Genomic DNA, 13,555 nt, shown 5'->3' with positions numbered 1-13,555 from the left:
TAATTTTATAATTAAAATTTTATTAGTATAAAATATATTAGAAATATTTATAATTAAAAATTTAATTATATTTTTAATTATATAATTTAAAAAAATATTTTATTAATTTTAATATTTTTAACATAAAAAAATTTAACTAAAAAAATATATAAAAATTTAATTATAAATTTAATAAAATTATAAAAATTAATAAAATAATTAAATCTAATATTAATTTTTAACGCCTTCAATTTGTTTAACAAACCAGGTTGACGACTGAAAGCCTCTTGGATAGACGACTTTGCCCTGTTGCCGTGCTCCCTTAAATATGGCGTGTCACAAACTAACAGGTACAACTGCAACTGCAACCGTACAAGTAAATAGCAAACCAAATATATATAATTATATATACATAATATATCCCAAATTTTAAAACATCAAATTAAGAAACATGTGTCAGCAACGTAACTGACCTCCAATTTCTTAATTAATTATATTAACCAAATTTATTTCATCTTATGGGTTTGTTTGGTTTTTGGGTTAAAATGTCATAATGTAACATTCGATCAATTTCTTTTATTTCAATAAGATGTATCTCTATATATTTATCGACTTGAATATTTAGATAATATTATTTTATAACATAATATTAAAACTTCATTAATAATATACTAAATATAGAATTTAGTACTTGTTAGTAAAAAAAAAATAGTTAAGCATAAGATAAAAAAAACCTATAAAAAATTTATATAAATCTAAAAAGAGACTTTGACACGAGATATAGATAAGATATAAGAATTAAAATACTATTTTTCTTGTTAGTTTAAACTTTTAAGATAAATGATTTAATTTAAAAACGATTTCAATAGTAATTTTGAAAATAAAAAAATTATAATGCAATAAATTATTATTTTTTAATTATATATATTACATTTAATAATATAGTCTATTATTCCGATAGTATCTACAATAAAAGATAATATATAATAGATAATAATACACTTTTGTGAAGATAATAAGATATATAATAGCCATTATATTAATTTTTATCCAATTCGAAGCTTCTGCTAATATTGATTTAAAAAAATAAATTAAAAAATAAAATTTAAATTGGTTATTGATAAATTTTGCATTATAGATCAGATTAGACTCAAAGATAATAAAATTAACAAATTAGTAACTTTTAAAACATTATACATATATATTAATTTTTTAATAAAATAAAAAAAATAGTTGGATACTAACTGGTCATGTACAAGTAATGCAATTTAGTTTCATAGATTATATATTTGATGGAGTCTATGATGTCTATATTATAGTGGTTATGGTAATTTAAAAAATATTGTTAAAATTAAAGTAACGCTAATTTTACTATTCAATAATGTTTTTTAATTTTAAAAGTAAAAAATGGTGTAATTTTAATTTTAATAATATATTTATATAATCGTCATGGCCACCACAACTATAAATACTAGAAACTTTATACACACATACAAACACATATATTTCTAATATAAAGATGTTTCGGTAACTATGATAATTATATAAGTGTTATTGATTATTTTCTATATTTTGATAATATTTTTAATTTAAAAAATATTCTTAAATAATAAAAAATATTATTTTATTCTTAACAAAAAAATTTTAAAATACTATAATGACTGTGAAATTGTCATACTAGCATGTATATATATAATTACCAGAATGATATTGGAGATGCAACGTAACTAACGAGTATCAAGAAGCTGCCAATTGCATATGACCAAATTCCACCTTGGTTAAAGGAGCCATTGAGTTAATTTCCCATTTAAAATTAGTTTTGTTTGTATGATATTTTGACCATTTGCAAAATAATGGTGTATGCCAAAGTTACGGGTGGCAAAATGTGTTGATGATGTTGTAAAACAATCATGTGGAGCAAAGTGCCTCAAAGCTAAAACAGCAACGAAAAACCAGATCAACAAAATTAAATACGAAACTAACTCTTAACACCTTTATCTCCGTCCATATTATGACAAAGAGATATAGCGCTACTAAAAAAATATATATTTTTAGTGGCATTTAATTTGCTTTTAGAAATAATTAAAAAAATCATAAATATATTTATTGACAATTAAATATTAGTCCTCTTATATTTGTTATTGAAAAATTTTGATGGCAATTACATAATTGAGGTAAAAATAACTTTTTTTAATAGACACAAAAAATATATAATCGTTATTATAACATATATTAATAATGACAAATATATAATTGGTACAAAAATATAACTTAAATAAGATACATAATGATTAATATATTATTATCACTAAAAATTTGTTATTAAAAATAATTTTTATTGTAGTATAAATCTCTATAGAATCTAACAAATTTTATCAGTTATGTAATATTATTTTTTATACTACTAAAAATATTGACTAAAAATAATAAATTTTATTAGTTATGTAATATTATTTTTTCTACGAATATCTAATATAGATTTGGTTGGATTTTTCTTCCACCCCCTAATAATTTCAATTCTAGTATTATTCGACTAAATTGTTTATTCAATTAATTTTTTGTATTTTTTTAATCTAAATTATATTTAGCACTCAATAATAATAATTTTAAACTATATAAATAATGTCGCTGGCATGTTGTATGCGTGTGTGTGTGTGTGTTTTTACGTGGAAATAACATAGTTATTCGTAAAATTAAATCATTTTCATTAATAAAATTAACAGTTAATCATTTTTGCTTCTATGACAAAGATGAATATATTTTGCCCACAACATAGATTATGCTGTTGATGTGACATCTCTAGCTACCTAATTACTTCTTTCCATTAACATATACATGGTCCTATCATATAGGTTGATTATATGAAGCAATAAACATTGTCATTATGCTATATATATAGAATTTCCTCCCAAACATTATCATCTTCACCTAACAATCACTCACTATGTCCAAACATGTAAGTAATTAGGTGAATTATATGCATATAAATAGACATGAATTGAAGTAGCATGATCACCACATAAACAATAATATTATTAGCCATATTCACATTTCAAAATCTCACTAATAAGAACACTACTTTTCCAATGGCACATCAAATTAATATTGCATCCTTCAAAATTGAAAACAAAGATGTTGAATATGTGAAACCATCGAAACCTACTCCTTCCACTACACTTTCTCTATCCACAATTGATAATAGGCCTGAATTCCTTCCCCTAAGTCAAGTCATTCGTGTATACCAATCACAAAACAACAACCCCACAAAGAAAAATTATTATTCCAAAAATGACCCTGCCATTGTGATAAAAGAAGCACTATCAAAGGCTTTGGTTTATTACTACCCTCTTGCTGGCAAGCTAGTGAAGCATCATAGCAACAATGGGAAGGTAACAATCAATTGCAATGAAGATGGTGTTCCATTTGTAGAAGCAATTGCAAATTGTGACCTTTCTTCACTCAATTATCTTGATTTGAGTGACATTGGAATTGCCAAAAATTTTGTGTATGATCCACCTTTTCATCAAGATGAAAATGGTAACCAACTAATATACCCTATGGTGGTGAAGGTGACTAAATTTCAATGTGGAGGGTTCACATTAGGGTTGGGGGAACCACACACCATTGCTGATGGGGCTGGTTCCATCAAGATCTTTCAAGCCATAGCCGAATTCGCGACCGGAAAAAGCGAGCCTTCGGTGAAGCCTGTGTGGGAAAGGGAGAGGCTAAATGGGTCAATAACCAAAACTCCATTGCTAAGTCCCATGGATGGAGCTTCGGCCGCCGGTTCGCCATATCTACCTTCCAAAACCCTAGTTCATGAATGTTTTAAGGTGGATGGTGAGAGCATAAAGAGACTCAAATTGAATTTGGCAAAGGAAATTGTTGATAACAATGTTCCAATTGCAAATGAAGAATTAAGCTTTACAAATTTTGAGTCCCTTGCTGCTTATGTTTGGAGGGCAAGAACTAGGGCATTGAAATTGAAGTATGATGGTAAAACTATGCTGAAATTTGCGGTAGGTATAAGAAGGCACATAGATCCTCCTTTGCCTGAAGGGTATTATGGTAATACCATTGTGGATGCAGATGTTGTGCTGGCGGTCAAAGAAGTCAACGAAAGACCACTCTCACAAGTGGTGAAGGCTATTAGAGAGTTGAAGAAGGTTGCTTTCACAAAAGAATTCATTAAGAATTCAATTGATACATTGGAGACAAGAGTTGAGGAGTTTGATTTTGATGGGAATGGTTCATGCATGGCTTTGGCTGAGTGGAAGCATTTGGGATTCTTGAGAAACATGGATTTTGGGTGGAAGGAGCCTGTGAATGTGATACCTGCCCCATGTAACATGTTTGGGGAAGTAAGTATTTGCATCTTCTTTCCTCCTTGTGACATGGATACTTCAATGAGTGGAGGTGTTAAGATCTATGTCTCACTCCCCATTGATGCCATGCCCAAGTTTAGGGAGGAGATGAAAACACTTGCAATTACTATTAGTTAAGGTGATTATTCATGTACTAATATTTTTATCTGAAGAGAATAGTTAAAAATTATTAAATAATTTAATATATTTAGTTAAATTGTCATTTAATAATATGTACCTGTTATTTTTACACAAAAATAAATGTACGTAAATTTTTATCATTAGTTAAAATATAGGTAAATCATAATTAAATAAATTACACTTGTTAGGGTTTATATATAGTTGAGTTTTGTTATTGAATAAAAATAGGGATACGATTTTCATGGGTTTTATTAATTATCGCTTAGTGCTAAATGATCTAATCTATGAATCTTTTTCATATTTTTAACTCCCGTTGTTTCAAGTTTACCGTGTAAGTCTTCTAGTTTATTTGATGCCTAATAAAATAAGATTTCAAGACTTATTTTAAAATTTATTTGTTGTTTCCACGACCTTTTTCCAGGTTGACGAATAATTTATTTTATTTGGTGTATTTTAGTTAATTATTTCATCTTTCTTTTACTTTTTTTTTTTATAACTTTCTGTGTGGTTAATTGATCCATGTATATATTTGGCTCTCGGCTTGTTTCTACTTCTCTCTACATACAGGTGATTTAGGAATTAGGATTGCTACAACACCTAGAAGTAGTGACAGATTTAGAAAATTTTTTCAGTGGGGCAAGATAATAAAATAATAATTCAAAATAATAACAAATAATTTAGAATTCCATTCTTCTAGGTTTCATATTTTGAAAAGATTGAATAATCTTTTCATTGTCAATACAATCAAATGTCTCTCTTTCTATGTATGTCACTAAACAATCATTTAAAAATTCATCTCTCATACGATTACGAAGTCGACTCTTTATGATGTTCATAGCAAAAAAAGTTCTTTCAACTGATGCAATTGCTACAGGCAAAACTAAAGCCAACTTTAAAAGAAGAAACACTAATGGATAAACAATATTCTTTCGAGTCTCAACCAACTTCTGCGAAAGAGCACCAATTCCATTTAAGTCCGAGAAATGATCATCAAAACGCACATCTAGTATGAAGTTCTCAAGTTGACTGTCAAGTGCCAAAAGTTGAGTGGAAGAAAATTCTAATGGATAAAATTGAGCTAACTGAATCAACTTCTCCTTATCAAATGCAAAAAATGAGTGTCTTGGATTCAAACAAGCTATGCAAAGAAGCAATTCAGTATTCACCTCTGTAAAACGATTATTGAGTTCTTGAAGTTGTCTATCAACAACTTGATAGAATATCTCAACTTGAAAATGATGCAAATTTGATATCTTTTGAGCTTTGCGTCTTGATCTTCCTTATGACACAAATATATCATCCATGATTGGAACAATAATATCATGTATGTCACAAAACAGTGAGACTTCATCAAGTAAAAGAGACCAACCATCATCTCTTATATTTTGCAATCGTTGCTTAGACACTTTGACTAATGCCATAGCATTTACAATATCTTGATCATTCCTTTGTAACGCCTGAGATAATTCATTAGTAACTCCCAAGATATTTTTCATCAAGTGCAAGTTGAAAATGAATTCAAAGGATTGAATGAAATTCAATAAATGACATGCTTCAGCTCTTTGTTCTGAATTATTTCCATCTTCCTCAACATATTCAAGAACATTAACCACAGAAGAAAATAAAGAAATTAATCTAAGTATAGTTCCATAGTGTGAACCCCATCTAGTGTCTCCAGCTCTTTTTAAAGTTGTTTCTTGATTCAAACCACGCCCACTAGAAATTTCTCCACTTTTTAATGCTTCAATTGTCTTAGTCATCTGACTATCACGAAGCATATCTCTTCGTTTACACGAAGCTCCAACAACATTGCACAAATTGGTTAACAAATTAAAAAGCAAAGCAATTTCAACTTGTTTTTTTGCAACCGTTACAAGAGCTAATTGAAGTTGGTGGGCAAAGCAATGTACATAGAAAGCATAAGAATTTTCTTTCAATATCAAAGTTTTCAAACCATTAAATTCTCCTTGCATGTTACTTGCACCATCATATCCTTGTCCTCGTACTCTTGATAAACTTAAATTATATGTTTCTAATAATGACTCCAATGCTAATTTTAGAGATAAAGCATTAGTATTAGAAACATGAACAAGACCAAGAAAATGCTCCCTAACTTGTCCTTCTTTGTTCACATACCTTAAGCAAACTGACATTTGCTCCTTAATGGAAATGTCGCGGGCTTCATCAACCAATACAGCAAATAATTCATCACCAAGATCATCAACAATGACTTTTGTCGTTTCCTTTGCAGCAGCTCTTACAATGTCTTTTTGGATTGAGGGTGCTATTAGTTTAAGATTTCCATGAGCATTTTTGAAAGCACGATCAATCTCTTCATTATGTTGCGCAAGAAAGTTTAGAAGTTCCAAAAAATTTCCTTGGTTAACAGAATCATCCGTCTCATCATTACCATGAAAGGCCAATCCTTGTCGCAAAAGAAATCTAATACAATCAATTGTTGCTGTCAAGTGAATTTGATAATTCTTTTTAGCTTGCTCAGATTGTTTTTCAATAGCAGCAGTGATGTGTTGTTTTGGTCTCATAAGTGCTTCACATTTTCTCCAAGCCTGATTATGAGCGCTATCATGAATCCCAACATGAATTTGTAGTCTCTCCTTTTTTTTCCAATTTGAAAAGCCATTAGTTACAAAAGCATCACCACCTTCCGTCTCGGGTTTCATAAGATAACAACAAAGATAAAAAACAGCATCTTTTGATATACTATACTCTAACCAGTTGCCATAGTCATCAAACCAATTAGGATTAAATCTTCGAAAAGAAGAACCATAAGCAGTTTGTGGAAAATCATGAGTCCTTGGTTGACAAGGACCTTTTTGCAAATATGCACATCTAACTTTGTCTCTATCATTTGGGTGATAACTTGAAATCTTTGGTCGTTGTCCTGGATCTGCTATAAGACTTTCTACTTCGAATTCTAAAAAACTCCTTTTATTAGAAGAGGTCGATGAATTATTTTGAGATCCAATCTCCAATGATGAGGTTCTTTTGAAATATTTCTCCATTACTAATAAGATAAAATTATAAATCTAAGTTAATTAATTAATAAAAAATTCACAATTCTACACAAATTAAAAATTATAAATACAAAATTGATATACATATGTCATTTAAATAAATTTCCAAGTTCCAACAAAAATAACAACAACTAATATCCCAATCCATTCTAAGTTCTTGCGGTGCTGATGCACACCTGATGATGAGACAAAATTGCTATAAGCCTGCCTATAAATGCCATCTAAGTCAATGAGGTAATATTACTCATTGAGTCATTGTTCAACATTAGTAGAATAGTAGTCCAAACTCCAGAAACAGAAATTGAGCATATAAACTTATTTCAAAGGCTCTGTAAGGCTGTAATGAAATTTAAACAATACCATATAATATATATAAACTTATTTCAAAGCTCATATAAACAATACCATATAATGAGTCTTTACATATCAGATATTAGTCTTCATTTTTCCCCATCTTAAGCAAGTAGGAAAGACCAAAAGACACAATCTTTATATATCGAAGAAGAAAAAAAGGAGTACAAAAGGGGTACAGTGTAAATGAATAAAATTCAATCCCAATTCACAAATTAACAAACAAATTAATCCAAGAAGTGAATAAGTGAATTAACAAACAAATTAATCAAACTAAACTTGCAAAGTTGCAATTACATTAGAACAAATTCAATCGCAAATTCACAATTAACAAACCAACTAAATCAATTATCAAACAAATTAATCCAATTAGCAAATAAGTGAATAAACAGAATTGCAGATTGCTAAATCATTATTCATGAATGTACCAAGAAATAGAATAATTCAAGACTGAATCTGAACGACTGAAAAACTGAACTGTAGGAACTAAGAAACAAGAGTGCAGAACCCAATAGGCAGTAGTGATGCGGGTGTGCGGCGTTCAGCGGCAGCAGGACGAAGACGAAAGGTCGGCATTCTCTGCTGAAGTATGAAGAGTGAAACCGAAGAGAGAAGAGGAACTCAGATTCGCAGATTTGCAGTATTTGATGAAGAAGAAGAAGAAGGCACAAGGCAGAAGCCAGAAGGGGATGCTCGGAGACGCGGCACGGCAGCAGTGAGCCAGTGACTTTAGACTCTAGAGACACGAGGGCGGAGACGTCAGCGAAGAGAGAACCGTGACACCATCTGAAACGCGGAGTGGCGGGCTGGTGCCTGGTGGCTGGTGGCATGCGACACGGCAACGGGTGGCTGAAGCTTGGAGGGAGGGCTGGAGCAGATGAAGAAGATTGGGGAAAAAGAAGGGTTAGGGATTTAGTTTGAAGCGGGGTCTGGGTCCTGGGGTCAAAATTAATTATATACTGGGGGCAATTTAGACATTTCACTAATAACTATTAAGACATTTTTGGAATTTCGCTGGGGGCAGTTGCCCCCACTCCCCAATGAATACATCCGTCCCTGCCTAGGAGCGGTTTATTTTAAAAAATTGTAGTAGTTTTAATTTGTCGCAAACTAAATTATAGGCGGAAAATAACAACAGTTCGGACAACTATCTTTTAATATTTATTTGTCCTTTCAAAAAATTCATCTTTGTAGCGATGTTCGACTCCCCACCTTATCGTTGAATTAAATATCTTAGAGCACTCTTTATTGTCTCTTTATCTTCTCTGGTGCCACTTCATCCTCCACAATCTTTCTTTTCAATTTTTTAACTACCACCTATGTCTATAGTTCAAGCAGCACCTTTTGAGTTTTCTTTGTTTGAGCTCCATCTCTTGGTTGTTGTGAATTTGGACCAAAGAATTGACTCGGAGTCAGTCTAAAATTTACGTCACGCATTCTATCCGATTACTCTTTTTTAATAACTTTAACAACCAAATCATTTTGAGACAACACTCTAGAGAATTCATTACGTTGCTCAATCTCTATAATTTTTCCTACAAACATTTGGGTCAAAATTTCGGGTTAAGTTAGGTTAAAAAGATAGTTTGAGAATTTTGGATAATTTTTTAGTGTTTGTATAGTTTTGTCGGAACTCGTCTTTTATATGTATAATATAAGTTTTTGTTGAGTTAGAAGTGATTTTAAGTATATATGATGACAAATATTTATTGAGTTAAAAAGTCCAAATGTAGTTTAATGTGTATTTAGCAATGTTCTGAGAATCGGACTGGATCGGCCGGTTCGACCGGATTAACCAAAAACCGGTCCCCTTACCGATTCGGTTGATGGCAAAAACCGATCTGCAAAAAATCGGTCAAAAAATTGGTGGTTAACCGGTGAACCGGGTGAACCAGTCCAATTTTTTGGAGTGCTGGTTTGCTATTTCTAAATCAAAACTGCACCGTTTTGATTAATAAAAATTGGGAAAAACTGAAAAGAAAGCCCAAACGGGCAGAGAGATAGACACCCCTCCTCTTTCCCTTCTCTCTCTCTCTCACCAAAATCTAACCCTAAAGCTGATACCTTGCTAACACACACCAAAGTCGCGTTGAAGGAGAAGGCGGCGAGAGGGAGAAGACGATGATAGAGCTCACGTAGTGGGGGACAGAGGAACTTGCAGCTTCAATCTCTGGGAGAGGAAACGCATGCACTGTCGGAGATGAGGGAGACGATCACGACGGAGCAGAAAGGACGGCGGAGTCTAGAGAAGAACTGGACGCTGGTGGCTTCTGTAGAACGGGACGGTGTTAGCCTTCTGGGAGTGTGGCGGACTGGAGGTGGCGACTGGACAGTGAAGAAGAAAGGGAATTGATCGAACTGAACTAAGTTACAGGCGAGACGAAAGGTTCGAATTGGTGGCGCTCAGTCGCGAAAAAAAATCCGATAAACGGCGGTGAACGATCGCCTCGATCACTGTCGAGTGACCAAATTGATTTGGGGATTAGGGTTTCTGTGTCCATCGTTGCCTCTTCATTTTTTGTTGCTTGCTTCTTCGACGTCGTTAACGGTAAGCTCCTCCAGGGCTTCTTCAGTTTGATTTCTGGGAGTTGATTGCTATTTTTTTGGATATGTTGATCGCGAATCGTTGTTTTCTGGGTTATATGCTTGTTATGCGAGTTAAGTTTTTTCATTGTTCATTGTTGTTGTGAAAAGAGCTGGATTGTTGGTATTTGTTCTGACTTTTGGACTATTATTGTTGATTATATATAATGTTCTGAGTTATTTTTGTGTTATTGTTCTGATTTTTGGACTATTATTGTTCTGACTTCTGGTATTTGTTCTGATTCTGAATTAATTTATTGGTTATTGACTTATTATTGAGTAAAATTATTTAGAAATTTTTTATTTTGAAGATGGAATAATGAGATAGTGATCACCAAGTTAAAAATTTTAATATATTTATTTTAATATTTAATTAAACTGGTTCAACCACAATTTAACCACGGTTAACCATTAAACCTTTGAACTTGTAACACCCTAATATTCAAATTCTTATGCTCGAGTCATAAGTCAATGATATTACGGTGGTACGACTCTCAGGTGGATTTTTTATATATAAATATAGGTAATTTCGAAAGGAGTATTAATCGAGAAGCCTGAAAAGAGTAGAAATAAAATCGCGAAGACGTATCACTCACGTTTCGACAACGAAAAGTTAAACTGTGAAGCCGAAAGTGATATACGGACAAGGCATAAAGGAGATTGAGAGATAGATAACAGATAGATATATATAACATAAGTAATAGCAACTAGTCGCGACCCGCGAAGTTTAGGCCGGCTAGGGTACAATATGAAAGTAGTTGACAACAGTATATCCTAATCTCTCCCAAAAGAAACATAAGAGCCTCTATAGGCAAGTTCCAAAAGAGTTCAATACATAATATAATCTTTTCAAAACAAAGGTGGAGAGATTCTAAGCAAAGCATAAAGTAGAGAAAATAAAGATCTTTGCCGTCTCTCAGACGAACCATAGCTCACTTCTGAACACCTGGACCTGTATCTGAAAAGCAAGAGATATATACGGAATGAGAACCCCCGGGCCCATGGGTTCCCAGTACGGTAAAAGTGCCAAATAAATACAATGCACTGCAATAAAAACTCACTAAACATCCTAAGCTTCTTAACCAAATATCCAGCTTAGATTCTCACTAATCCATGAATAGGCAACTGTAGTAAGGGGATACTAAATCTAGTTCATGTTACACATGTTTCCCAACTCGCTGACTATTCCACGAATCAGACTCAGAATCATAAGCAAAACCATCACCAGTGGTTCTACCTCAGCGATTTGTATCAATACATCATACCCTCGCCTGGAGCTAGTGAAATCACATCACTGCGTCTACCCAGGGGCTCAAATTATCTCATTCAAAAATCATCATCATCATGCAATCGCATCATCAATTCATCTCATCAAGAACAGCCCTCAACATCCACCAACACCAACATGAGGGATCTCTCAGTTGTACAAACACAAGCAATACAGACAAGTAATACACAAATAAGGTACAAGTAGAATAAGTAGCACATAATCAGGTAATATAGCATATATGATGTAGAAATCCAAAACAAATAGGCAAACCCAAACAATTCAAACATATGCAAATGATGTATGCCTGCCCTATGGCTGATGATATCATCTGTCGGTTATATAGCCAACCCGACATGTCCTGGTAGCTAACCATCGGACAGAAACACCCCTTGCGGAGCAAGTAGGTTTGAGTTACAACCCCCTTGCTACTACCCGCTCAACCCAGAGCCAGTGGAACAACCACTACTGCGACTACTACTCAGGTGGGTGTTTAAAAGCTCAACCTGGAGCGAGTGGATTCACCACTACTGCCGCTACTACCTAGGCGTCACAATCTCTGACCTGGAGCAAGTGGGACGAACCACAACCCTTGCTACTGCCCAGGTATCTTAAGCATTAACCCAGAGCAAGCGGGACGAACCACAACCCTTGCTACTGCCCAGGTATCTCAAACATATATTCATTCAATCTCAATTCATATTATCAATCCTCATTGTTATCAAATCTCAAACATTAACCTGGAGCAAGTGGGACGAACCCCAACCCTTACTACTACCCAGGTATCAGAGCTACATTCATTCAAAACTCCATAATTAAACTCATTTATCATAAACATCCTTTTCTGTCTCATACCTGGAGCAAGTGGACAACGCCACCGCCTACTACCCGGGGTTACACATCACATTTCAATATTTTCCATTATTATCCATTTAACACATTCATTCATCAATCATATATGCATTTATACTCAGCCATAATCAGTAATGGTTTTGCCTTAACCCGGCAATAACTCAGCCATTCGGCTCATAGTTCTATCAAGAACCAGCCATTTATCAATAAATATAGCCCTTCGGCTCATGGCATACACGGTACTTCCACCGTCATCCTCCATATCTCATATAATCATCTTTGATCATCATTGATCATAACTTTTCCCCTTGCTTCACTCGCAAGTTACCACATCCCCTAGCTCCTTTCGCATTGCTAGGCATATCATAATGATTTAATACATAAGGAGTGAGATCGGAGGCTTAAAAGTATGAGATTTAGCTTTTAAAACTCAAATATCAACTTTGGCATGAAAACAGGGCCACGCGTACGCGTACTCCACGCGCACGCGTGGATGGCCACAAAACTCATCGGTGCGTATGTGTCATGCACGCTAACGCGTGGATTGAAAAATACCCAAGCGACGTGCACGCGTTCACCACGCGAACGCGTGGGTGCTCTCGTGCCCCAGGCACAAAACAGGCACAGTTCAGGCACAACCCTCTGGAAAATGGCTGGGCATTGGATGTAGCACATCGGCGCGCCCGCGCACACCACGCACACGCGTGGATGGCGTTTTCTGAAAGAACGGTGCGTACGCGCCAAGTGCGCCTATACGCGAGGGGCCATTCTGCTAAAAATTTTCTAAGTTAAAAGCTGCAGAATTCACATATTCAACCCCCAATCTTCCAACGGACATAACTTTCTCATTTTAAATCGTTGTTCACCCGTTCTTCGAATGGCATGGACATCCCGGATCCAATTTCATTTTTAAACAGATTTGGCACAAAACAGAGATCCGTAATTCAAGTTATGTCCCGTCAAAGTATGCCCAAAAATCATGT

General features: G+C 33.7%; 2 protein-coding genes across 2 annotated transcripts; one reads left to right on the top strand and one right to left on the bottom strand.

The window, feature by feature from the left end:
- Positions 1-3,022: 3,022 nt before the first annotated feature.
- Positions 3,023-4,564, top strand: LOC112695118 (tetrahydroanabasine acetyltransferase-like). The gene has a single exon (XM_025747714.3). The coding sequence runs from the start codon at positions 3,066-3,068 to the stop codon at positions 4,479-4,481; it is 1,416 nt and encodes a 471-aa protein (XP_025603499.1). The 5' UTR covers positions 3,023-3,065; the 3' UTR covers positions 4,482-4,564.
- A 1,200-nt stretch (positions 4,565-5,764) lies between these two features.
- LOC112796252 (uncharacterized) lies at positions 5,765-7,507 on the bottom strand. Its single transcript, XM_025838664.3, has one exon. It carries the CDS (start codon positions 7,505-7,507, stop codon positions 5,765-5,767), a length of 1,743 nt encoding a protein of 580 aa, XP_025694449.3.
- Between the last annotated feature and the right edge of the window lie 6,048 nt (positions 7,508-13,555).

Source organism: Arachis hypogaea, chromosome 1 (genome assembly GCF_003086295.3).
Source record: "Arachis hypogaea cultivar Tifrunner chromosome 1, arahy.Tifrunner.gnm2.J5K5, whole genome shotgun sequence".
NCBI lineage: Eukaryota > Viridiplantae > Streptophyta > Magnoliopsida > Fabales > Fabaceae > Arachis > Arachis hypogaea.
Note: the sequence above shows the minus strand (reverse complement) of the source record. Positions and strands in the feature narration are given on the sequence as shown.

What these genes read in the sequence shown, in the direction of transcription:
- LOC112796252 (XM_025838664.3), bottom strand. Translation starts at nt 7,507, where the DNA reads ATGGAGAAATATTTCAAAAGAACCTCATCATTGGAGATTGGATCTCAA.
- LOC112695118 (XM_025747714.3), top strand. Translation starts at nt 3,066, where the DNA reads ATGGCACATCAAATTAATATTGCATCCTTCAAAATTGAAAACAAAGAT.